Raw genomic sequence first — 27,864 nt, 5'->3', positions numbered from 1 at the left:
GATTGTTGCAACAACACGGTCACCAAGGCCGTCAACCAGCAAAACTCCCCTGACAGGTTTGGTAGTCGTGAACACCGACTGCGCCAGATAATATTTTGAATCGGACAGCACGTGCCAGAGCTAACCCGAATGCAGTTCGACAAGATCAGGAATGCGTTCTTGATTCAACAATATTATCTCCCTGTCAGGACTTAGAGATTTTTTCACGTAAGCTATCTACTAGAGACGTGAAATCCCGATGCGGGTTGATACCACCGACAATTTTTTTTTTGCGACGAGTGGCTCATGTCTTCATGGAGGGGCAATGACATGATGGGCCCGTGGGGGCCCACCCCATCCTAATTGTTTGCCTCTCCTGCTTCAACCATAATGCAGGGAACCCTATATATGTGGAAGGACTGGCGCTTCCTGGGCCGAGAATAAGACTTCACACCTTACACTTTGAAAAACTTACCAAATGCCCACGGGTTCGTATTTGTTTCAAGGTACAACTGCTTGTAACAATTCCGCTTACTTTCCCGTACAGCCTATGTGAGCGTGCTTCGTAGATCGTGGTATTCTGGCTTCTCTCTTGTTCTTTGGCAAAGCCTCCTGGTTCTCTCTCCTGGTTCCACCAGTAGTTTGATTTTCTACTGTGGTGGAACTTCCATTGCGGTATAGTAGAGTTGTATGTTTCAGTTACCCGCTGACAAAGGTAGCTCACTTTTTTCAGTGCCACTCTCTTTAAGTCATGACCTCCTTCAAAAGCCGCCAGGAATGCCCCTTCCTCGCAAGCTCTAGTGGCCCAGTCAGCTCTCCTGGTTTTTTACTTTTGTTTTATTCATTGGACTGTCGCCTCCTGCGTTTCTGGTGTCGAGAAAAATGACCTCGTGATCACTGTGGGTGGAGTGTTCACTCATTGGCAAGACCATCCTTCTGGCCAGATAGGCCTCGGAAGGTGAACATGCATTCAACGTTGACTAGTACGATGTCCAGCTCCACGAAGGTTTCAAGCATGATTTGAGCCGTGGTGTTTTTCACTCGATTTCCCCAGTCCACGGCCGATGCGTTGAAATCGCCGGCAATAATTTTGGGACTGTGGTCTCTAGCGTCCAACACCAAACCGTCTAGCATTTCTCCATGTTACCCTAATGTTGCACTAGGAGGAGTATAACGACTATAAGTATGGACGCCGTTGACTTTTGCCTTTACAAAGGCGGTTCCCGGGAATGCCAGCGTTCATCAAAGATGTTACCATGACCATTGAGCTTGACTGTTCAACATCCGGACTCGTGTAGTCTGACAGCAATGCTTACCACAGCATTTTCAAGGTCCAGGGGAGAAAATTGAGGAGTACATTAAGGGCATCTTCCGTTTATTACTGCAGAGCCAAAGTAGCCCCTGCGCACGCGGTTCTTTGGTTCCTATTAAGCTTGACTCTCAAATCCAGAGACCCATTGCTCAAGACCTCATTTCCTCACATTTCCATCTTTCATAGGAGAGGGGGTGAGTGTACCAAGTACCAATTAGCAACTTCAAAGTCTTAACAGAAAATTTCAGTTCAGGCTCCTATGCTTCTTGGCCAAAATCATACTGAGTCTCGCAGTTTCGGTGCTTTCAATGTTCTGATAATAGTCCAGCCAGCACCGCTTTCTGACAGTCTTGATGGCCTGCTTGTAGGCTTGAAGCAGTCCTTTTACGGCTGACAGTATTTGTGCCTGCACCTGATGCTAAAGACCATCCTGGTCAGTTTCCTGACCTTGGGCAGCTAGAGCTCCACTCCATCACTATGGCAACGCCTCTTTGCCATAGTTTGCAGGGCATGAGACTTTGAAGGCAGTTTCGAGTCCTTTTCCAAAACCCCGACATTTGACTCTGTTTCGTTTATAGTGCCAATGTTGCCATTTCGAGCACCGGAAAATTTTTTGTTGTTAACTTGACCAAACTTCCTTTAGTATATTTTCCTGGAGTCTCTGCAACGGTAGAACACGTCTCTAGCGAGATTTTCACTGAAAACTATCCCAATTATTATCTGAGAAGTATGTCTTGTCAGGCATTCCCAATTTTGCCAACCTAATAGTCGTATTGTGAGTTAGTAGTGTGACATCAAGGACCTCTTGCTAACCACCGCAGTTCTCCGAGCTCGAGTCAAATGAAAGGTTGGTGTATTTACCTTCTTGTTTGTGTTAATAATAAAGTCAATGAAAGACTGACTTCATCGTTGATAGCCGCGCCAAAGCGAATATCTTGCATTGGCATCGCAGCCTATCAATAGACTGACCTACCTTGCTACGATGATAAAAGTCAGATCTTTTAATTCTTCTAGTGGAGAGGTGGTATACACGTTCAATGCTATGTCGATATATTCCTCTTGGAGGAAGCGGAAGACCAGCAGATTAGTTGAGGAGCACTTTCAATGCCACTTATCTGTGCTACCCTCAGCTTGTTCTGCTGAGTCCCCGTTGGACCGCCGAACTTCATCTCCTCGCTAGCTCATTGTCGGCGTTGACTGGGTTTAGGTTGTCGTTTGTTTTCGCGAAGGGGAGCACTTTCACCTTTGCATCCCAAGCCCGAATCGAACCTTGTAGTCCGAAGAAGGTAAGATGATCTCTTCACCTGCGGTTCCTTCTTTTTGATCAGCCGGCCATGGGGATTCTGAGGATTTGAAAACGCAAGGATTGGACGTGCTTGTCCTTATATATGCGGATCTTCGAAAATCAGATGCAAGTCACCGGTCTTCTACGAATCTGGTCGTATAAATCAGCTTTGAATTTTACTCTTTCCTAGACGTCGCTTATCTTAGTGATTCACGAACCGAAGAAGTCCCTGTAGAATACTCACATGCTATGAAGTGGAATCCACAGATCACATAGAAGAAATCAAAGTAGGGGTTGATTGCTCATTCAGGGCGTATTTCAAAAAAGCTCTATTGGCGATTGTAGACTATAAAATTTGATTACCTTCCTGGTCAGTTAGTCAACTGAGGTGGAAGCATTAAACTAACAATCAGAGCGTCTATTATCTCCCTGGCAAAACTCAGTAGACAATTAGAGAAATTTAATCCTTAATTCAAATAACGAACGATCGTATGGAGCAACGTCATTAATATGCTCTCATAGCTCATTCCTTCAGGCTAGTTTCCCATTCGGAACCTCTGAAATTAAATCTTCAAATTATTCAACTATAATTATTCAACCAAAATATCCCTCGAAACGTCTCTCCCACTTCCATTCCATTGTGTTGTCATTTCATTATCTATCTAATCATATCTTTGCTTGCAACATATTACAGGACCCTTTTCATTTACATATAATAGAGGACATGGCGAATGTAAATCACCGGTATCAAACATTGAAAGTTGTACGGAGGATAGTCGTTTGTTGTTGAGTTTTCAAGCGTGTCCGGATGTTCAAGGAACCGAGAGTACAGGTAAGAGTCTTCCCTGTTAGAACATCTTCAACTTATGCCACCGAACGGAGATGGATACATGATGTAATTCCATTGATATCATATGAACATGGGAATAAATGTACGTGAATGTGAATAAGATTATATCCTAAAATAATGGTCATAAATGTGTACATATCTACGGAGATTCCTTGCTATTCCCAGCTCCCAGTACTTGTCTTGCTATTAAACAAAACATTTGAAATGTTGAGATAACATGCAAAATGTTTTCTTTCTCTTCGTGGAATGAAAGATAATAAAAGTTTTTATGGATGAGTATCAGGGGTAGAAGTTAACGTTCTATTTCCCCGAGAAGAAACTAAAAATAGAATTTAAATAAATTCAACTCGAAATTTCGCCTTCTAAAAGAATTGTTATTATTTTCCATTAACCGTTAAAAGATTTCTGGGAATTTTCAAGGCAATCCTTAAAAGAAAATATCAAATATTTTCATAAAATTTTCAAGATAAATATCTAAATGTGCTCATCTCCTGTGCTAAGTGTACTGTAAATGCCAAATCATATCGCGTCTTTCGTATCTTATTAATTTAATTTTATTCTACGCAGTTGAAGAGCTAACCTGCTTGGCAACGTGGAAGGATGGAAACTCCAGATATCTGATCGGTTTAGTATCTCAGCATCACACACATCATTTACAAGCCCCACATCATGCACTATCGAATGAGGAGCGCTACAGATGCTTCGTTTACGAAAAGATATCAACGCTGATGGGTAAGTTTCATTTGAAAATATGTAAATAAAAATTGCACCTTCATCACTCTCTGATTGCAATCATCCCTATTAAGCACATGCCCCCTATTTTGGTTGCATAGAGAAATTTAAATTATACCGCTCGCGGTTCGCAGAAATATACCTTAGCTCCCACCTCGACTTTCCGAGATGCCGTCACTCCTCCTCTACTCTTCTGCGCCAAGTGCCTTTGGAGCGACCTACTCGTGGGCCATCTTGGGAAAGTGGGTTCCACTGTATGACATAGCCAGCATTGCAAGTGTCATCCCTCCGTAACATGGGACCTATCTATCACTTCCGTCTTCCGATCGCATCTTATAGGGATAACTGGCCTGTGCGCCGACCAAGTTTCCGTTTGAAATAGTATCAGGCCAGCGTACTGCGATGTTACAGTGGAGTATGATCACTTTCTATGTATGTATTACCTCAATATTGCAGCGCAGAAAGAACACTAGCACAGAACGCTCTCAACTTGATGTTGGTGTTGAGATAAATGCATATCCAGATTTTAGGCAAAGTAGCGAAAGCGGAACTAGTGCTGTTATTGCGTTGGGAAACATTTATTTCGAAGAGCACCGTCGGCAGACCCCAAGCTTCGTAGATATACAAATTGATCGACGTCTTCAATGATCTGTCCATTAATCCAGATAGGGAAAGTTCGATGGCCCGTCAGACTAAGAACCTTGGTTTTATTCGTGTTTATCTTCAGTCCCCTGCTTGCCACTCTTTCCAAATCCAGCGCCATCTAGCGAAGGTTCAGGGCCCGGTTAGTTAGCAAATAGATGTAATCAGCGTAATCGACATGTTTGAGGAAATATTGAACTCCTCCATTTTTTCTGGATAAGGCAGCATGAAGAACATCACCCATAACTAGAAGAAAAATCATCGGTAATAATATGCAACGCTGGGTGACTCCGCTTTGAACTTCAAATTACTCTGAGATTTTATCCCGGTCCGACACGTGGCATACGATACGTAATAATATGAGAAACAGGAACAAGGTTGTGGAAACTTTATTGCTTAGCTTAATTGTACCATATCAGCAGCTCCCATTGGATCTCCTAGCTTAAGCCACACCCAAAGGCCGACAATTCAGATCTCTCTAAGTATCATTCTTCATGCAGTGACGGGTTGCCCCAGTGTCATTGCAAGGCTGCCTTGACCAGAGAACCAAAACGCTGCCTATCATAGGCCATAGCAACCCACCAATCGATACTTTGTACAATATTTTCGAAATTGGCACCCCTAATGGACAAAACACAATCTGCGATGCAACATGAGAGCTTTTGGCGATACAATAGCATCAACTGCAAGACAAACAATTCATAGAAACTGTCGATTGACGGATAAAGCCATTCCTGCACACTTGTGACATCAGAGGTTTGTTTATTTTGGTAAGTTGTTTGCTTGCGTCGAAAAATAGCATCTGCTGTGGAAGTTGACATCAGAGCAAATCCGTCATGAAAGGTGTCTCTTATTTCAAACGCCTAATCGCCTGCCTAACAACTTATTTTCCACGATCAGCGCAACTCCATATCGACCGCGGATATCCTCATTTCGGGTGTAATCAAAACATGTCACGCCACTAGTTCAACTCAACATCTTCACCTCCATTACAGCGAAGCGCCGTTCATTGTCTTTTATGGGCACCCAGCTCTCAGAACTATAGAGGGCGATTAGGCGGACGTCATTGCGACATTGCGTCTGGTACTTTTCCCATGGATACATGGTGGCAGAGCAAGAGCATTACTTTCCAGCGAATTAATCATTAAAATCAGAAACCACTACAAAGCCCCTACAGAACAATAGTATCTGCATAAGTTCCACCAAACTCGTCGTCTAAAAACCATTCAATCTACCAAAATTCTCGGGATGTGCAAAAAATATAATATCTCAGATCTGAAGAGAGCACCTGTATATCTTCTAGATATATCAGCCTTTGAAACGTGATACCAGACACTATGTTATCATGATTGGCCAATTACCGTATATTCGGCCATCGATATCCCTCGTTTGCAGTGCCCCGTGGTGGACTACTTGGCCCCCGTTACATCCAATACTACATGTACCCTGGAGGAAGATACATTTACCATAAAAGGAGTGTGTCACTCCCAAAAACACATGTTCCAAAACACGGAAAGATGGTTTACAGATTGGTCATTCATCAGCCCACAGGGATGGCTACACTTTGTTCGGGAAATGTCGCTGAAACTAGTGCTTGGCCCATTTAGGAGAAGTTCGACGATCCTGCTATCTCTCCCAAACTTTGGTGAAGAAAAAAAATCAGGATAGCTATCGGAAGGCTAATAAATATGAAACTGGACAGTGGGGAAAACAATAGAGTTGTACGAATTCATAAAGAACAAACACAATGTGCACCAGGCCATCAAAAACATAGTCAGAGCCATTCGTGTAAGGACGAAAAAATACCTCGAAGAAAGCAAGCGTCACTTTGGCAATACAAGTGGCGCGTTCACAAAATCCAAAGGCGATAAACTTGAAAAGTACAGAAGGAACGACCGATTCCTTGGTCAGGAAAAAGGCCTCTCCCCGGGAATGGGGAAGGCCAACAAAGTGACCCAAATCGTGTAAACAGCGGCTTCAATCGAATCAAGGGAGGTAAAGCCCCAAAAAGGAACCAAGACACCATGAACCATGGTTGGCGGAAAGAAAAGTGCGACACGTTCAAGAAAATTACGACCCGAATTGATTATCGTCTCGAAAAAAGATATCCGATCCGGAGCTGATTGACCTTGGAAAAATCTTCAGCCCAATCAGACGCGCCCAAAAATAGATTTGATGCTGGAGCTGAAGGAGACTCCTGGCAAAAAAATTTCCTCGGCAAGATGGAGAAGTGATTGTGATGCAATGTGAAAACATGGATGAAATCACGACCGAGAGGATATCCGCGAGGCCCTAGAAAAACAACTCGGACAACTCAGTTTGCAAGAATCCGGAATCAAATGAGACCCAAACGGCAACTATAAGCCTACCAGCTGTAGCAGTGTTCAAATTGCTGGTGACTGGTAAAGTAAAAATAGGATGGATCATTTATCGACCCAAAGTCCAGGTCAAGCGCTGCTGCACCAGTGACTATGACAGGTCAAAAAGTTGCAGAAAATGTGGGGGACAATGTCATATGTTCTGGAAGTGCAAGGCTGTCCCTGAATGCAAAGGAAAAAGGACGTCGATTATCGCCACGTTAGAGGCAGCAGCAGATACCTATTTAGAAAAGCCTTGGATAAAGTGAAGAAATGAGGTTGACACAAATCAATCGCAACCACTGCAAGGCAGCGCAAGACCTGCTTGCGCAAACCATCTATGAGAAGGAAATCGAAGCAGCCATAACCAGCGAGCCTAATTACTACAATACGAGTGGTGCGTGGGCTAGAGATGTAACTGGGAATATGGGCTGGTATGTTAGTCTCGGATGCAAGAAGTCGAAACCCCAAAATCATAGCAATCGAACCACTAACAACAGAGGCCGTCTTTTCCTCGAGGCTTTCGCGGAGCAAGACTTGGTGCTTGCAAATACCAAAAATGGGTTACTGTGTTGCTGTGTTTCCGCGCTACTGGAAATCATGGCATTTGAAGAGGATGCATTCCTATTGTATCTCTTCAGAAAAGATAGGACAAATGACGAGACGCCTAATGAGAGCAATCGACGCTGCTATGCCAAGGCAGCAAGTCCTCACAAATAGGCGGCTAGACTATTGATGGAACGAAGAAATCGTGGATTTGCGGGCTGCATCCTTTCAAGAAGAGAAGAATGTGCCAACGATCTAGAGAAAGACCAGACTTCGACGAAAAACGGGATGTCTACGTGAACCTTCAACGTACGCCTAATCAGGCTATATGCACCAGCAAGCGAGAATGCTTCAAGGAAATTTTCCCGGAGGTAAACCAACACCCCTGAGAAAAAGCGTACAGGGCAGGGCAGCAAAAAAAATGAGGGGGCTGACACCACAACCGGCCCGCATCTTCTGTTCGATATAGTGATGACGCTCTTCCCCCGCATAAAGGAGGGCACCAAAAATATAAAAAAAAAAAACGTTGGACGTCTTCACCATTGTTGTAGAGATTAGCCGGAGAATCGGTACTAATAATGCTCCGGACCCGACTGGTTTATCAGTGTATTGAAAACATGCATGGTAGAAGGAGTTCCCCTGCTCGGTGGAAGCGGAAAAACTAGTTTTACTCCCGAAGCCTAATCAGCGACCGGGACGTCCATCTATAATCATACCGCCCTATTTGCCTTATCGACATGGTGGTAAAAATGCTCGAAAGGGTCATCTACAATAGACTTCACCCTGTGGTAGTATATGGGGGTGGCCTATTGGAGCGACAGTTTGGTTTTTGTCAAGCTCATTCAATGATCGATGCCTTAGACGTGGTTCAAAACCCTATGTCCTCTACTAAATGCTGTGTCTTGGTAACATTGGTCGTCAGAAATCCTTTCAAGTCAGCTAGCTAGAGATGAATAAAAAGCTCATTGGCTAAAATGGCTGTTCCTAGTTTTCTGATTAAACTTCTCGAAACATATCTCTCGGCAAGGACAATTTGGTACAATATGGATGCGGGGAGAAGCAGTACACTGTCACAACAGAAATACCACAGGGCTCAATATTGGGTCCTCTTCTATGGAACGTGACGTACATTGGGTCTTTGTCCACCCCGCGCCAAAGGAGGCTGTGTCAATCAGTTTCGCCATGGTTGTCATCACCAAACAATCTGAAGATGTTGAAGTGTACACTAACCAAGCCATTAGCATCTTAAAAACGTAGCTTAAGATGGTTCAACTCGGCCTTGCCTGTAGGAAAAAAAATTGGTTAGTATTTCTGTTGGTAGCCATACCATCACTTTGAAACTGGTTATCAAATATCTGGAGGTGATGATTGACGGAAAGATCAATTTCAAGGGACATTTGGACTGTGAGAAAGCGGCAAATACCAGCGCTAACGATATAGCGCGAATGATGTCTAACATTGGAAGCCCAAGATAGAGCCGTAGATTACTTATGGCCAAAGTGGTTCGCTCTACACTATCATACGCGGATTCGCTCTGGCAGGAAGCACTAGCGTATGAGAGCAATCGAAGGGGGGTAAACATGACTTCCCCCGTATTGAGGAGTGGATTCAGCGACGACGCGACGGAATTAACAACAACCTGACCTAATTCCTTTCAGGCCATGGTAGTTACGGGAAGAATCTGCAACAATTCAGATTGGATGATTCTCCCTTTTGGCCTGAATGTGGTTGCACACCCGAGGGCCCAGAGCCTGTGTCATGTTCTCTTATCTACGATTTTGCTCAGTAAAGAGGGGTTTGGTAGACTGCCTGGAAATCAGCATAAGCTTTCAGAACATCTTCGGGGAAATACTGAAATCAAAAGCAGACTTGTGGGCGGTGACTCCGTTATCAGAAGAATTCAGGCGGAACTTATAAAAGCGGAGCGCGCAAGGAAGGCGTGGAGATCGAAAAGTCTGGTCGCTTAAAGCGCTGTCCTCCCCGCGAAGTAATGCTTTGTGGGGATTCCGCGGAGAAGGAAGGAGGAAGTGGAGATGGTTTTAGAGGGACACTCGCACTTCTGCAACCTAGCCAGGCATAAATAATAAAAGAGATACAAGAGCAATCTGCCAACGAATATAGATTCTCTAATTCAGAAACTACCCCTTCTGTCTTACACGTAATTTAAGTCCTTAATAAAACAACATTTCTTCGGGTATTTATTTTTAATACCATCGTAAAGTGCAGAATTTATCTGAACGATATAACACCAACAGTAAGTTGCCAGTGATTCTAGTTGAACTTTTCTCTTCGTCCTTTCTCCTCAACACTATCTTTTTCTCACAAATTTCCTTAGTATTTAGGTTTAAGTCCTTCCAATTTGTATATTTATTCCTTAAGAGAGTGTTACGAGAAAAAAAATCAATCACCAACTCAATTAACTAACATTTCATGAGCGCACTATCTTTTATCTTTAATCTTAACTCGTCTAACGTTTAGGTATATTTCCAGGTCCGATGAGTAATTTAAACGTAAAAGATGCTGAGTACAAATTGGCTCAGTCCGGAGATGCCACATGTAATGGTCTGGATAGTGCGGAGGTAAGCGTTAAATTTTCTCTCCTATCTCTTGTTCGCATTTCCTTTTGGTCTTCTTCCTTTTTTTAACAGATATATTTTCTTTTATTTTATTACTTTTGAAGATAGCACGGACCGGGAGAATAGTGGTAGTAAAAATAAAGGGGGATATTGGGGGAGGATAAGAGGATTGTATTCTCGCCTTAGGGAAAATAAATGTGAAGCTTTTTCTTCAGACTCCCGGGAAAACTACCTTTGGACTAGTTGTAAACTCAATCCGAATGATTATGTGAGTCCTTTTTAGACGATTCAGAAGGTACCTTCTAAAATGTAATATAAATCCTAATTTTCTTCCCGCCCCTCCTACACCCTCAGAATTCTGACTTCAATGCTTCTTCTACTCGGAACATTAATAGAACCGAACAAACATTTTCAACCTTTTCCATGTCCTAGTTGTCGTCATTCGGTTTTTCCATTTCATTCAGTTAACTTTGTTTTTTTTTCTTCTGCTCTCAGTTTCACCCCCATCGTTGAGAAATTGGGACAAATTGGGACAATGAGAAAATGCTTCTCTAGGGAAGTTTAGGATTCGAATTTTACTCTCGCTCCCCAAGTTTAATTAGCGAAAGCAAAAATTGTAGATAACTGCCAATTGGTCAGTTGAGATTTGATCCAGGAAGCTTTATGGTTTTTCTGTACAACCCAGGCGGGTCATTTGTTCCTGCAAGTTACTGAACAACACAGAAGTAGCATCGACAAAAAGGACATTTTTATATCAAGTTCAAAATTAAATTTGTCTTTTTTTCATCGTCGAAGTCATCCCAGTTTTGTCGTGAATCGAAATGAGGCAGAGGAGGTGGATTATTGACTCTTTCAAATGGTCCCTAAGTCACAGTGTACGGGGAGAATAGAGTTTGATCTGTATTCCTTGGTAATTGTCCGGTGAAGGAATAATGTCGGGAGCAAGGATGAGATTGATTTTTCATTAGAGTTCATAAAAGTGTCGTTTACCTACACTAGACTCTAGGAAGCATTGAACGAAATGAACCATTTCTGTTGGAGTTTACTGCTCTGCCTGGATCCTGATTGTCTTTTCTTCTACTTTATTACAATAGGGACCTATAAAGAAGGACATTGGAGGGTATACATACATACACTCTAAAGATAAAATTTTCTAGACTTTCCCCGTGCATCATTCAGAAACAGGTGAATTCCCGTTTGTTAAAACTAGTTCCCCCAATTAAGGATGATCAAATTAGTTTCTGAACTGAATTCAGCACTTTATTAAGTTCTGATAGGAACTATTAAAAAACAAAGAAATGTGAGAATCTATATTCTCATTTGAATTCATAGTTTAGTATTCAAATGAGAATATAGATCCTCACATTTCTTTGTTTCTTTCGAAAATCAATCGGCTCGACCCCCCAACTAATCTGTCCTACATTGCGGCTAACTAATACGGTCAGTTCAAGGCGATCTATGAAGACTAAAAGGCCCAAATTACTGAGAGGTTGGAAACAGCCCCACTGGCCGCTGTCGAATCTGGACCAGGATCAGCTCGCGCCAGCGAATCATCAACAAAATTCACTGAGAACAAGTATCTCCCACAAGAAAGGCTATCACTTAAGTCTGTGCAGCGCAGCCTGCCACTCATCAAAGCGAAAAATGTGCCCACTCGGAACTTTTGCGAAATCTAGGTGGTAGTCCTCCAGCGTTATGAAATCCAACTTCCCGAGCTGGAGGAAAAGTTCTGGGCCACCGACACTGACCAGCAGCTTGCCTCTAACTTCGCGGACGCTTACCACAACACGGAACAACAGCTTCAAGCAGCCATGATTCGGCTCAAGGACATCCTACGTCAGGAGCACAATCGAAATCAATCAATTTGCAAAGCGAGACCAAAGCTCCCCGAAATTGTAATTCCGACGTTCGACGGTGGTTATTTGAATTGGCCTCAATTCCACGACATATTTAGTCAAATGCTGCATAGCCAGGCCATTAGCAGTTGCCAAAAACAACCCCCAGAGTGAAGCTGGACGTGAGGCAGGACGTGTTCAAACAATGCGCAAAAAACATAACACACTACTGCATGATTGTTTAATGGCAACGGCGCCCTCCTCACCACTTGCACCCAATTCCATAGTCCGGGCCATGAAGTCCTCTCTGTCGGCTCTCCAACATGAAGTACGTCCAGGCGCTACGATTGTTGGCCAAATTAAGCTCGGTAACAGTCTACCGGTACTCCAAAAGATGCTATTCGGCTGGGTTATTACTCACCCCCGTGGCTGGTGATCAACTTTCTTAAGTTCCAAAATTTCGATAGCTGCCCCTCCAAGTGTTGCTTTTTCTGTAAATGACACAGACCGGCTTATTATTCGTATCGAAGTTTTCAGAGGTCGTTATTACCGAAAACTCTCATAGTTGACTACCAGCCACGCCCATTAAAGGCTGCGGAACGGCGCAGTGAGGAATATTTCGTACAAACTACGATACGGGATAATGCAAGACGCTTCATAGTACGGCTACCCTTTATTATAGAGGCGTATAAATTAGGAGATTCTTACAGCATGGCGATTAAAATGTTCACGTTTGTTGCGCTGCGGAGTCTTCTTTTAGGTGATCGGTACTGCCATTATGGTACATACCTCCTTCCAGTCCCTTCGACGTTGTGTTAAGCGGTGGAGTCTGTGACAGTCCTTCCGGAGCTCTGCAATTTCCACCGTTCCTCCTGGGCATGGAAGCTCCGCAAGTCGTGGTTATTAAGTTCATAACTAAATTTTAGGACAGTATCAGCTGCAGCGTCCGCCACTGCGGTCCCACCTGTTCCAAGAATTTCGATAAACCTCCCAGTGTCCACCCTCGCAACGTTCCATGGACAGAAAGACCCCCGGGGTGGCGCACGCTGAGAGTTTGTGTCACCAACTTCGAAGACAATGTATTGATGGTTGCTTGCCGAGAAGTCTTCCAGAACTCACCACCCCTCCATCAGCGACACCAGTGACTCCGACGCGAAGGTTACATCTGCAATGCTTCTCTCGCAGCCTGGGCGCCGAAACGTTGAGGTAAATCTGGTGTTTAAAACTAACAGTCCTCTTCTCGCCACCATTTCAAGAATTCGTTTGCCTCTGGAGTCTGGGTGAGGCATGCCTTATTAAAGTACCTTGACATTGAAGTCAACCCCGACCAGAATCTCTGTGTTCAAGATATCGTCCTCCAGAACATCAAGTCTGCGTCGAAAGCCCGGTATCGTCTCATTCGGCGTAAGATAGATGCTAAAAAACGTTATCCCTAAACACGGAATCCAGACAAACCCGTCCTCTCGGCCGAACCCAGATGACAAAGGTACATGATATGTCAGGGTACCATAAAGCTGGGTCCTTGTTTCGGTACTGCTCCTTGATGAGCACTAACTCAGCTTTGGTCTCCACAGCGAACTGCGCTAACAACTAGTGAGCGGTTGCATTCTGGTGCATATTGATCTATAAGATGCGAATTAAGTTGACCGCATCCACGAAACCACAGAACGTAACTTTATTTGTTGTGCTCGGACCTAATCCGATTAGGACAACACCACCTTTCGTTTTTCAAATGGAAGACACTTCTGCTCCGCTATTTTTGGACTTGATCTTGTGACGGGTTTCACTGAAGATTTTCCCAAAAGTCTTCCCTTCCGTCAGATTAATAAGCAGAGCTGGCCGTCTAGTCCGCCTTCGTTTTCCCACCTTTTCTTTTGGTTCTCCATGTCCGCCTATAATACGAAATTCTAACCAGGAGCCCATCCAGCTTCACTAGCCCGGTTTTCACCACTTTGTTGACTTTTTTCTAGAGGAACGTCGCTGATCGCATGCGCTTCACAACTGTCGCGCATTTCTTAATAAACTTTCCCTCTTCAGCTTTCGCCAGAGTAGTAGACAGCGCTTCCATTCGGCTTATGTTGGAAATTATCTGGTTAGTTTCAACACTTTCCTCTATGCCTCCTTCCGCAACTATAGCACTGCGTGATACTGTCTGGGTTACCGTCTCCGTCGCAAGTACCGCATCGCTTCGTCGTGTATTTCAACCCTTGTTGCATCCTTCGCTGGACGCTGGGGCGAGCGATGCCAACTTACTCTCGGTTCCCATTATCTCCTGGTTCTTATTGTTTACGTTCGCCATTTAAGTTTTTTATCAGCGCATCGTGTGCAAGGGAGCGGGTCGCAATAGTCAGAAACGGGTATACCCTCGGGGACAAAGCCCCTACCCCAGTTCCCTGAGGACTGACATATGAGGTGCTGATCCCAGAAGTCACGGACCGGATACCACGGACGGTTCAATGTACACTACTCGACCAGGGTCCCGAAGGGGTTGGCTCCTGATACACTCCACAACTACCACCTTGACAAAGCTAGGGTCATATCACCCCATCGACGTCGACAAGCAGTTGTCGATGGCTCCGGGGACTCCCAGTGTGTCCCGGGGTGTAACGATCGGCTCTTCACCAAGAAACATTCTCAAGGCTCATACAGGATATAGGGACTAATCTAGCCGTTAAGTGAGAATACAATTTCTATATCGTTTGTTATTTTTTTCATTTTCCATTCATTCTATCTTTTAAAAATTTCAATAGAAGTCACTTCATAAATTCAAATACTTTCCTTCATTGATTTAAAGGTTGGATCACGTATCATGACACTGCGAAAACCTCCGCCAGCAGAACGTTGCGACTTCCCGGCGTGGTTCAAAGCACCTCGACATTGGCGCGCTCTAATGGGTAACATTGTGTATACATTTCATCAAAGGTAAGTTTCCTTAGTTTCCATTTTCCCGTTCTTTTTTCTTCGTATTTTTTTTTTATTCAATTCAACCTCATCGTCGTCCTCCTCATCATCATCATCATTCCGTCGTCATTGACATTGTGTTGTGATGATGGGGCGGCCGGAGCAACAACGCTTCATATTCAGACGGAAGAGTGGGCCTCGTTGCACGTTGCTTAAGGCATTTCTTTTCGGCTTTCAACTAGGCTAGGATATCAAGGCATCCATTTCCTCTGTTGCTCTCTTCCCGCTCTTTCATCAAATATTTCTTGGTATATATCCTCGAGTTGGTGTCGTCGTCCTTCATTCCAATTTTCTTGTACATCTTTATATATTTCTGCCTTTAGGCTTTGAATAGTCCTTAAAAAATGACAAAGGATCTAAAGATTATCCTCAGAAGCTTTCAAAGGCTTTTTTTGTATAATGTTTTGTTTCTTCGCGGAGGACAGTGAAGACGAGTCGGCACAGGAGGGGGAGGAATAAAAACATCTAAATATATTTACAACTTTTCGACGAGAGAAGAAAAGAAAAAGATGGAATATCTCGCGTTCTTGACTACATATAGCGAGCATAAGGATAATATAAGCGGGGGTCGTATGCCATGTTTTCTTATATTGCATTAACTTTCATTCATCAAAAAGATGGTGGATGTCGCCCCCACGTTTCGTTCCGCTGTGTTATTCTTATTTTTTGTTATTTCTACTGCCTACCCCCACCCTGGCTCATGTTGTTAAGCTCTTCACCATAGTTTTCACCCAAAATAATGGAAAGAAATCTAATTTGCCCTTTGCAGTGGATTCCAGCCGGTATTTTCTTCCTTTTTATTCTTTTATATTTCATTTTGTTTCACTCCTATTTCACTTGAAGGATGAATTGTATTTTACGGAGATTTCCAGGATCTATGAAAATATTTCGAAATGGTTTTGCCATGGCTTTTTAAAGATAACGAAGTGAAATAGGGATTACGATTAGGTATACTGCCTGCTTCTAACCCTCGGATTTTCACTAAAAATAGCTGCGAATACTTAAAGGTTAATATGAAAAAAGCCAGTTGAGATTCTGGACTTTAACAACAAGCTGTTGTAAATTTTTGAATTGAAGGAAGAAATACATGTTTGAATGCCAGCTTCAGAAAACGTAATTGGAGAAAAAAAGAAGGAACTATTCCTTTCCTTGGTATACGTACTGATCGCAGGGCAGAAGTGCTAGTGGGTAGGTCACATATTAAAGAGAAGCGATAATTCCATTGCTGATTATGCTATGCCGTGGAATTCACTCTTCCTAGGAGGGCGGTGAGTAGGTCGCCCCAAAGGCACGTGGCGCAGAACAGTAGCGAAACAATGCGGGCGTCTCGGAAAGTCGTGGGGGAGCTGAAGCGCATTTCAGTTAACTGCGAGCTATAACGCGTGGGTAACGCTTGAATGGTCTCGAGAGTGATGCTGCTACGTTTATCTAGCCTTGCACATTGTTCAGGGTCAGCCTAGTCAGTCTAATCAATTTTGTCGAGATACCGAATTCTCTCATATCCGCGTAATTTTACCCTTGCTTTGCTATCGTAGGCGGCCTTAAAGTCGATGAAAAGATGCTGAAACTGATGCCCATATTCCAACAGTTTTTCCATCGCCTGCCGCAGATAAAAAATCTGATCTGTTACTGATTTGCCTGGAGTGCCTCATTGGTATGAGCCAATGATGTACCTCCAAATGCGGCTATTCTCAGAGAAATCAAACACGAGGGGATCGAGTATCTGGCGGTACGGTGTTGGGGAAACCCCGTCACACGCGGACCGCGGCATATGCTTCTAACAGTTTTCTATTACACATTAGACTAAGTTTATGTCAAAAAACGTAAAGATTGGTCAAATTAACTTGCAGCATCCCAAAGCCTCCTCCTATCTGTTGGCAGCGAGGCTGATAAAGCTGCACGATTACATTTTTCTGGTGCAAGAGCCATGGGTTCGATTTAATAGAATCTGTGGCATTGGTTCAGTAAAGGGAACTAGGATCTTCTACGATGAAAGATCCATAAGACCGAGAGCTTGTGTCCTGATGTCAAGTCAGTTAGAGGCAACCATGCTAAGACAGTTCTGTTCCTAGGACTTAGTTACGGTCATCGTACAGTATCAGATAAATGGCCAGAGGAAAAACATCATCGAATGCTCAACATATTTGTTGGGGCAGTAGCAAATGCAATCCAAGAGGAGAGAAGGTATTTGATTCCATCACTTTAGCTGATCTCATGACTGCAAACGTAGGGTGCGACCCTGTGTTCGTGGGACTGAGAAGTGAAGTATTTGACCTAACAATATGTACTTCAAAAGTGTTAGAGTTGATTACAAATTGGCGGGTGCTAGACAAGCTCTCACTGTCAGATCACCGACACCTAGAATTCAATCTGACTATTGCGAACGAACAGTCTGGAAAGACAAAGACGGAATCTTGGGAAAACGGATTGAACAAAGTTCAATGAATTTCTTGGCAATAAAATTCAGCTCCCTAAGCGATTAAGGACTACTCCTTTGGCGCTAGAAGATGAATTAGAATCACGGAACTGCACACTTTTAGAGTGCTATGAAGAGGCTTGTCCTGTTTCTCGAGGCCAAAGCGGGAAAACGGTTCCTTGGTGGAACCGGGAGCTGCAAAAACTCAGGAAATCAACCAGGCGACTTCTGAATCGTGCTTCCAAAAGCAATAAGAACGAATATTGGTTAAACTTCTGAAACTCACAGCGTGAATATAAGAGGCTCGTTAGGTCTTCGAAACGAGACTCCTTTAGAGCGTACTGTGCGGAACTGGAAGGCGAAAAAGAGATGCAAGATGAACTGGAACACTGCGCAAGCGGTTGTTATCTGTAAAAAGGTGAGAGCTTCCACACTGGCCTTTGTATATTTCAAAGGACCTGGCATTAATGGCATCTATCCAGCAATGCTAAAGGAAGGTATGGAGCACTTAGAGCGATTGCTAAGAAATATTTTTCTAGTAAGTCTTCCTTTGGGCTATGTACCTACCTCTAGGCAAAAGTTTAAGGTAGTCTTCGTATCGAAGCTTAGGAAAGATGACTATTATCCAAAGAACTTCATGCAGATCAACTTGACTTAATTCATGCTGAAAGGTTTGGAGAGACTGGTTGAGCCTCACATTCATGGTAACGCACTTAGATCGCATTCACTTAATCACCTAATGAAAACCAAAATGCTTTCCAGCGTGGAAAGTCCTGTGAGTCTGTTCTTCATTCTTTGGTTACAAAGATATAGGATGCAACTCTGAAGGGTGAGTGCGCGAGGGGGGTGTTCGTGGACATTGAAAGAGCGTTTTACTGTGGGCCTTTTCCAAAACTTTTTGATGCCACCAGAGCGCATGGTGTTGATGATGCCTGTATTAAATGGACCCATGCTATGCTAACGCAGAGAATGCTGTGCGCTGAAGTGGGTGTCGATCGCTATCTAACAACAGAAGCAACGAAAGGCTGCCCTTAAGGAGGTGTGCTGTCGCCACTTCCGTGGAGTATGCTCATCGGCTCACTACTATGCGAACTGTAAAATTTGCCAATACACGCTCAAGCTTATGCTGATCACGTGGCTGAGCTGGCTATTCGTCGGGATCTTGGAACGGTGTGTAGAAATATACAACATGCTGTTGATCTCATACACAATTGATGCATCAGACATGGTCTTTCAGTTAATCCAAATAAAACCGAAATGATATTGTTCGCAAAAAGGAGAAACCTGGACCTCCCAGAGATGAGGGGTACAACTCTTTAACTCTCCGAAGAAGTGAAATATTGGGAAGTCACTCTAGATAAAAAGCTTCTTTGGAACAAAGATGTAGAAGTAAAGTTGAAACGAACTCTCACAGCTTATGGGCTGTGCAGACGGACCTTTACCTCGACATGGGAACTTAGGCCTCATGTGGTAATGTGGATATACGTTGCTCTTATTAGACCCATGTTCGTCGGTTAAGGTGAGATGAAAAGGTTTTCACCGTAAATTAGCCGCACTGCAAAGAACTGTGTGTCTGGGTGTTACCGGTGCCATGAGCAGCTCATAGACTAATTCGATTACATCTATGGGGAAACAATGGATGTAGGGGGCACAGAGCATTGGAAGAGTTACTGGGAGTACTGAATCCAGCTCTTACAATGCCTTCCGATTCTCGTGTCCCCATACATCTGCTTGGTAGAAGATATGAAGTTATCCTGAAAGATAGAGAAAACTGTGAAGTCCCAGAGGAATACGTGGCGGGATCTAGGGAAGTCTTCTACACCGATGACTCAAAAGCAGAACAGGGCTTTGAAACTAGAGTTTACCTCTCGAATAAAAATGAGAAATTGCCTTTTCCTTTGGGACAATATGCAACAATTTTTCAAGCCGAAGTAAGGTTGCCCTAAGGGTAGCAAACTGGTTGATTGACGAGCGGTTGAAGGGTAGGCGCATCGCAATCTGCAGTGATAGCCACGAGGCATTGAAGGCGTTGAGTACTCCTTTCATCACCTCGAAAATCATTCAGGAATGCAGAACCAGTTTGAATTCTATCTCTAGATTCAATACGGTAGAACTACTCTAGGTACCTGGTCAATGTGGCGTAGAAGGAAATGGAATGTCGGATGCTTAGCAAAAGAGGATTCAGACAAACCCATGCCGGGACCGGAACCAGCAATTGGAGTACCAGTAGCATTGGCTAAGGCCTGGGAACACGTTTCTAAAATTACAGGGTGAGCCTAAATGCTGCTGGTTACACCAAACTCTTCGTGTCAGAACCGAGCATGTGTACCGCAAAGTGCAAATGTCAGGCAGCAGATGACCAGATAATCAATGAACCGATTTTGATAAAATTTTGTTTCATACATAACCTTTGAAAAACCGAGCTTACTAAAAGTGTGAATGGGTCAAATGACACAGTTTAGGTACCAGTCAGCATTTGATAGGTTTGCCTTAATGAATCCTATTTTCACTACGCATATGTGGTGTCAAGTTTCTTCCTGAAATACCGAAGAACTTCGCACAGTTTCTTACAACTTTTTTCTCTTAGAATGCGATTTTTTTGTTCTTGAAGATATTTTTATCTTGTTCGTTTCCAAAACGACTTAAATTTATTTTCTTTTTATTCCTGCCTTTTGTACAACAGCGTATACTTATCTAGGTATCTATCCCGCAGAATCAACTTCAACTCCCGGGAGACAAGTTAGTTCTGCTTCTATCTTATCACGAAACATGCAATCACTAATGCAAATTTCATAGCACCGAACTATGCCAAACTTTTCCTCTGAAGATGATTTGAAAGTTTCCCTCATGTCTATTGAACTCTGACGAAAATCCGATACAACAAAATGTACAAATTTACCATTCACCGCCATTCCAACGCGCATAGTGTATTCATGTTTTCCTTTTAATCGAAGAAGTTTACAAGTTTCACTCGACATGTTTTCTTCCACTTTAGGCCCATCTGATATCGCTTCATTCTCCTCTTGTTTTTCACAGAAATGAATTGAAACTTTGTTTTTCTGGAAAATGAAAAATTCGATAACACACTCTTGGCCCGATTTTTCCGCTATCGTGTTTTTCTTTCGCTCCGTGTAGTGCAATCGACAGGGATATCGACGACAACTTCACTAGCAAAAATATCGAAAAGGAGATAGATAAAATCCGATTATATCGGTTTTTATCCATGATATCAATACTAAACAACCAGCCAAGGAGATAGACGCGTTGAGGTCGATCTAAGCCTTGCGGAATGCGGCCGAAGGAACGGCGAAGAATTCATTGAATATACATGATGTCAACTATATATAAAAAAATATCTGAGACAGAAAGGAACGGTCGAGAAGAAAAAGTAGCAAATGGGAAAAAGATACAAGTTGGGCCTCGATGGCTCGACTTCAAAGGGACCGAAGATCGTGACAACATTTTTCTAAATGCAATATTCCTTTTTCTTCCAAATGTAATACTGTTTCCCTTCTCGGGTCCTTGCTACATTTTGTTTTTGCTCCCTGCTCCTTTGATTTCCAGAAGTGCGAATCGAATCGACGGAGTGGCCACGAGACAAGAAGACATTTGAAGTCATAAGATAGGAGATAATAAATGGAAATTGCAAACCACATCATCGTCGTCCACTGGCGTCGTCGAAGCTATCCTGGCCTTGTTTTTGCCATATTGTGTGCGGTCGTATTATCATTTTTTATTAAAAATTTATTGTAAGTATTGCTTAGCTCACAGAATACTGATATGCGGACTATAAATTGCCCTCCCCACCCAGCAGAAGAGAAAGACAAAAAAGAGGGAGCATCTTGTAATCATATGAAATCATTCTTTATCTGAAAACACTTTTTTGAAGAGCGCAAAACATCGCCTTTAAACTCAAATGGATACTTACACCATATTGACTTTGTCCATATTTATGGATGCTATGGATACTTGCGCGGATAATGTATCTCCCAACTCCGCCGTGGAATGAAACGAGCAAAGTAACAGGGCGAAGTCTAGAAGTTGATAAGAACACACATCGACAGCAAATGGATAAGTCGAAATAAATGACTGCACGTTCGTTCCGAGCCGGCAAATAAAAAAATATCAGCCAGTGAAATCAAATATTCCCAAGAAAAATACCCAAAAGATGATAGAACGACCCAGGATAGTCGAGCACGAAGCAAATTGATAATAAATCATGATGAAATAAAAGTTTTATCATAACAAGCTAAATCTCAGCGGGTGATACCAGTGGCCTGAGCGGCACTGGCTCCCTCATGGAACCATTTCCATCCACTAGCTTGCCCACTGTCGCGTACATATTTCAACCGGGATAAGCTAAAGGAACAACTCGCCAATGTTCCGAGTAAGCTACTACATCCTCTCAAAAAAAAAAAAATTCATCCCGTTATTTATAGGATGTAACACGGGGGTGCACGCTTTATGGTCTGTTTATAGACACGAAGCGAGATTCGCCCATGAATGAATTATAAAAATTGATAGTTCAGAATTCAATATGTATTTTTATTTCTTGGTTAGTTTGGTGTGAAAATTGGAAATGATGCTATTAAAATGAGGTCATTTTTGGAAATAAGTCTGACCCTTCACTTCACCGCCAACAGAACTAGTTAAAACATGAATACGCAAAGCTTCACTAAGCTCGAATAATGTTTGACCGCGATGACCTCGCCCTCGAATTTTTATGCTAAATGCATCTAATTGCCCGGCTGCAGGCAGGTATGTAAATAGCTTTCAGCTCCATACAATTTTCAAGCGAGGAATTTCGCACGTCGGCAGGAGATGCTAGAAGTGAGTATGGTCTAACCAAAAGAACAACTCGTGCAACATCCACTTTCTTTCCTAAAACATATTGGGTGTACAAATGAACTCGGTCCATTTTTAAGAGATGACTCTAATCGCCATTAATGTTTGACATTGATAACTGATTGCGATTATATCAGAGAGAGTAAATATCTGTCAGTAATATACAGTGGATATTGCCTTGTTTTATGCAAAATTTCGGTTTTTTATGTTAAAAATGTCAAATTGGGAGTGAGACAGCAAGCAATCTCGGTACGATTAAAATCCATGGAATTGATCCACAAACAACGCAAACTGGGTACCTTATCAATTTAAACCCAGAGATGTGGAAAGGCGATTGTGCATTTGCGAGCAGCTGCTTCAAAGGCAAAAAATAAAGGGTTTTTGCATCGAATTGTGACTGGTGATGAGAAGTGGATATTTTATGATAATCTCAAGAAGAAAAAATACTACGCTAGGCCCGGTCAACCGTTGCCATCGACCTCAACATTGAAGGGACCAAAAGGGAATTGTGTATTATGAGCTACTGAAACCTGGTGATACCATTACGGGCAATCGGTATAAACTGCAATTGATTCGTTTGGGCCGAGCGTTACGAGAAAACAGGCCAGAATACGAGGAAAGGCATGACCCGTCGTATTCGACAGACATTTACGGCTTCCGATTACTGGATGTTCCGACGGATGCAGCATGATTTGGCAGGTCACCGGTTCACTTCTTTCGAAGAAGTCGAAAATTGGCTTTAAACTTGGATCGCCTCCAAAGCCGAAAAATTTTTTTTCGTCTTTGGAATTCGAAAACTGCCTGGGAGATTGGAAAATGTTGTAGCCAATGACGGACAATATTTTGATTAATCCGTTTATTTATCTTGGTTCGAAATAAATACAGTGTTAACACTAAACAAGTCGGGAAACCGGAAGCTAGATGCTTCAGGTATAAAAGGTTTTGTGCTTCCCTATGTGAGGAATGATGAGTACATAACAGTTCCCTGAGTCAATAGTTAAAAATACAATTGCCCTCTACTTATTAAAAAGCCATTTACACAAATAATTTGATCTGCAAAGCACTATATTAATAGCAGTCAACCTCATACGCTCTACAAAGAAGCCCAGACAACCTACACCAGATACAAACAAGTCGAGAAACCGGAAGCTGGACAGGTACGTTCAGGTACGAAAGGTTTTGTGTATTTCTTAGTACGTAGCACGTAATATATGCATATATTATGTGAGAATATCCACTTTCGGATGATATTGTCATTCATAGTCTTGAATTTGCAAAGAAGCGACAACTTTGATGTATTATAACTTTGTTAGTAATAGTGCGATTTCCACCAAACTTGGTGAGATCATGCTGTATGTTATACCCTATATTGCTGCGTGGTGCTAGGATGAACTTAAGGGGGGTTTTGCAGCCAATTACTAAAAATTACAGTAATGCACTATTCTTAACTTTATTTATACAGATATCAGTATGGAAGGTATTTCGGAGCCCAGGCGCCATATAGTCGCAGCCTCCCGATTTTTTTCAGATTTTTGGGTTGGGTAGTTTCTGAGAATGGCCCCCTTAAAGGAATGATCAATTTTAACCCCCCGCACTCCCCACCTTTCCAACAAATGTCAAAACTAAGACCGGCTTCGAAAAGTACCAACCGAGACCTTTAATTTGATACCCCACATGACTATATTTGATGAAAAAAAATTTATACCCTCCTTTTGCATGTATGGGGACCCCCCCCCCCTTAAATTCATCGTAAAAGGATGTAACTCACTGTATGCGTGAGCGTTCACAGTTCCCAGCTTTCTACCAAATTTGGTGTCAATCGCTGTAACCGTCTTCGAGAAAAATGCGTGTGACGGACAGACAAACAGACAGACGGTAAACCGGTTTTAATAAGGTTTTGTGTTTACTAAGTTTGAACTACTATAACTTTGACCTAAGTAGCCAGATTTCCAAGGAATTTGGCATGCATATGCGAGATATCGTCCTCTATGCAGGTGCAAGTACTAATTGAGACCTTTCACTTGATACCCCACATTACTATATTCGATGGAGAAATTTTTTACATCCCCCCTTTACATGTATAGGGAGCCCCCTTTAAACAGCACATATATTTATGTTACTCAGTAGCCAGGTTTTCCTAGTTCGCATATGTGCACCAAATTTCGTTCGAAACGGTTTAGCCGTTTTAGAGAAAAGTGCGTGTGTCAGACAGACAGTGAATAAGGTTTTTGTTTCTTTCTTTCGTACATACCAGTGTTGCCTTAGTTATTGTCCTCGGACCTGCAAGAAGTTCATAAACGCCCTCCAATTATTGCATTTGCTCATAATAATAGTCTCCTTTATTCACACCCTAGAAAGGATCTCAATTGCCCAGAGCCTAGTAGGACCTGCAGAGATCATATCCTAGTGGGGAGAGAACGCCAGTACGTACCAATTTAGACTGACAGAGGCACAACCCTAACTCCGAGCTACTCTGCTCCTTTGGTCGACATAACAACACCGCTTATTATCGAATTAGCACTCACTCAGGAGGGCATCATCCAGGCTATTCAAGAGAGTATTCTCGGTCTGGTTATTTTTGGTTAGCCCCCCTGTGGAATTTCATGGTGGTTCTGATTGTGCCCATATTGCGGGACTAGTTTCCAGTTGGCTCAAGCGTGGAGTTGCGCCATACAAATCGCATCCACTCTGTATAAATCAGTAGGGCTGTGTCAGTCACGAAATGGCTTTGACTGTGGTCTCCAAATCAATCCGTGTTCTAAGAGGACGTCGGTTTTATGCCAACACGGTAGGTATTCAAGTTAAACTCCTACTTCCAGAAGACATGAATCTGGGGTAGCACTGGGTAATCATTTGAATTCTCATATCTTTACTATATTTATATCTGATCTATCGCGATTATTATCGGATATCATGTATCTTTTTTATATTAACGTTTTGAAACCATACTGTACCATCCAGACGCACTCTGATGCGGCCTCTTCTCAGTCTAAGCTTCAATCCCTTGAGCTGTGGTGCAATGAAAATAATCTATTTATTAATGTCAAAAAGAGACAGCTGAAAAGAGTTTACAAATATCTGGGTCACGAAATCCTTATATATAAGTATGGGCTGTACTTAAAAATGTTTGCGTAGTCTGGAACCCAACTCATATGCTTCCACTGGATTCAAGTCACATACAACATGATGAATGACAGCAGGATTCCAGTCTAGCACCATATTTTGGAAAATATCAAAGTCTTTTCTGAATTTGACGTTCCAGCGAGACTAATGTACCAATGAATGAGTCTAGCGCTCAAACAACTGCATGCGAAGCGAACAGACCCCACTTTTCTACCAAACTTCATTGTATTAACAGGGATAACCGTTTCTGAGATAATTGGTGTGACAGGCAGACAGAGGAAAGGATGGCTTGAGAAGGAGTAAACTTACAGTGCACGAGCTCAGAACCCCAGTACCGGCGACTTTTGGGAGTGAGCAAGCGGACTCCTGGTCGTCGACCGCAGTGCCTCACTGCTGGACAACAGCCATATAGTGCTATAAGTGATTTGGTTTTATAAAGGAGATGTTCAAATGTAGTACTACGTTTCCGAGAACATCGGTAACTAAACCAAACAAAAATGAACTGAAGGCAGATCGCTGGACAACAAAAACAGTGATAACATCCCCCACGTATTTTTAAGGGGGGCGGCGGGAGGACGTACTCCAGGACCAAGAAAGAGGCCCATTCAGCAGATGCTCGTCAACACGGAGGTCTCTGCCAATGTCAAAGACGATAAAGGGTAAGGTACATCTAAGTTCAATACATGCCGAAGGTGAAGGAATGTAAAAAAGGGGGGGGGGGGGGCTAATAGAGGGCTGAGTCCCGATTCGGAGGAGTTGTTCTTCACTCAACCATAAAGAATATGGTGAGGGCTATTAGAATCCTTTATGATAGATCACAAGAGGAGATAATCAATACTAAAGGGATGCCGAAACCTGCTGGCTCAACAATGTCACTGCCATTGAATTACGGCCACATAAACGAGTACGCGAAGAAGACAAGGATCCCCTATGTAGTTAACAGAAGCCTAGCATTAAAAGGAGGACAGACAATTCTGAAAACCGGGTTAACAGTTCAGCAAAGGAAAGCAGACGGCCAATGTACGAATGTCGGCCAGCGTTGCGTAGCCCAAGGCGAACGAAAACAGCAGATGAACTAAAGTTACCAACAAAAAAACGAAAAGGAAAGCAAAGCAAAGCGATTATTATCTCCAACAAAGACAATCTATCCTACGCGAAAACGCTAAGAAGGGTACAATCTGATCCCAACCTAAAAGATCTGAGCGGAAATGTGAACCAAATCCGAAGAACTCAGAAAGGGGATCTCATGTTCGAGCTTAAAAGATCCAGCGTAGGTAAAACTGTTGACTTCCGCACTCAAGTTAAAAACTCACTTGCGGTGAATGCCGCAGTGCGTGCTTAAAAGCATGAGATCTACTGTCAATCTAAGGATCGCTCTCAGAAAATGAGATTTATTCAAATAAACCTCAATCATTGCAGGGTCGCTCAGCATTTATTTAAGCAGACCACCTACGAATCTGAGATAGAAATTGCAATCATAATTGAACCGTATAGAAACCGTCATGGCTCACAGATTCGACTGGTGCAGCGGCGACATGGGCTTCCGGTTGACAAGCCAAGTCAGGCAGCCAGTTTGTGTGGTTGAAAATAAGTAGTGTATATGCATACAGCTGTTAAGCGCCACTGTTTGAATTCGAGGAAATGGTTTACAGTCTTGTCGTCGACGCAAAGGAACGAAGTCCAAAGCTGATTATCGGTGGCTTCAATGCTTGGACCCTTGAATGGAGCAGGAAATTGTCCTGGCTAACGAAGGTGTTGTAAATACCTTTCGGAAAGAGGGGGTCTGGCTCGGTTGTATACTTGACCTTTCCCAGCCCTGCACTGATGCGTAGTATAGCCTGATGCGTCAGCGAATGCTACACTTACAGCGATCATCAAGCAATCTTCTTTGAGCTATATGTGGAGGCACAGGACATGATGTCCGAAACCGAGGAAGATTTCAGGCTTCTGAATGTGAGAACAATTCTACCAGTCATCAAAGACGAGCTGCTGGAGATTTGCGGCAGAATAGGTGACTGTAAACCCCGGGCTGGGACGGCCCAATAAAGCCCTTAAGCTTGCGGTGGAACCCAGACCGGACGTGTTCGCTGAGTTGTTCGAAGCGTACATGTCCGTACGTAACATATGCAGAACATTGGCAAATTCTCCCTTAAGTCACATTCAATTGTTACGCGATTTGCTTTTGAGTTTGAGTGTCATCCTCATTGAGCAATGCTTCTTCTTCTTCTTTTTCTTCAGCCTTTGTCCCGTTCACAAGGGGGGCGGCTCATCGTGATCGGTTTCGCCATTTGGTTCTATCAACTGCCTGATCTGGATGCAGTCGCGAGACTTTTAAATCCTCATCCAGCGCATCAAGCCACCGTTGTTTTGACCTGCCTTTTGGTCGTTTACCATCGACTTCGGTG

General features: G+C 43.0%; 1 protein-coding gene across 5 annotated transcripts in view; it reads left to right on the top strand.

The window, feature by feature from the left end:
• LOC119652536 overlaps nt 1–27,864 on the top strand; it is a 425,047-nt gene that overhangs the window by 338,685 nt on the left and 58,498 nt on the right. For 3 of the 5 annotated variants that reach the window (XR_005249556.1, XM_038056739.1, XM_038056737.1), the window contains exons 6-9: nt 3,271–3,408; nt 3,994–4,158; nt 10,182–10,282; nt 14,909–15,036. Coding sequence is in view for 4 of the 5 variants with exons in the window: in XM_038056739.1 (XP_037912667.1) it covers nt 3,271–3,408; nt 3,994–4,158; nt 10,182–10,282; nt 14,909–15,036 (532 nt within the window). In the remaining variant the exon portion in view is untranslated. The remainder of the gene's footprint in view (nt 1–3,270; nt 3,409–3,993; nt 4,159–10,181; nt 10,283–14,908; nt 15,037–27,864) is intronic. The other 2 variants (XM_038056740.1, XM_038056738.1) reach the window with 1 other exon arrangement.

Source organism: Hermetia illucens, chromosome 3 (assembly GCF_905115235.1).
Source record: "Hermetia illucens chromosome 3, iHerIll2.2.curated.20191125, whole genome shotgun sequence".
In the NCBI taxonomy this organism is placed as follows: domain Eukaryota; kingdom Metazoa; phylum Arthropoda; class Insecta; order Diptera; family Stratiomyidae; genus Hermetia; species Hermetia illucens.
This window is presented reverse-complemented; position numbering and strand designations above follow the sequence as displayed.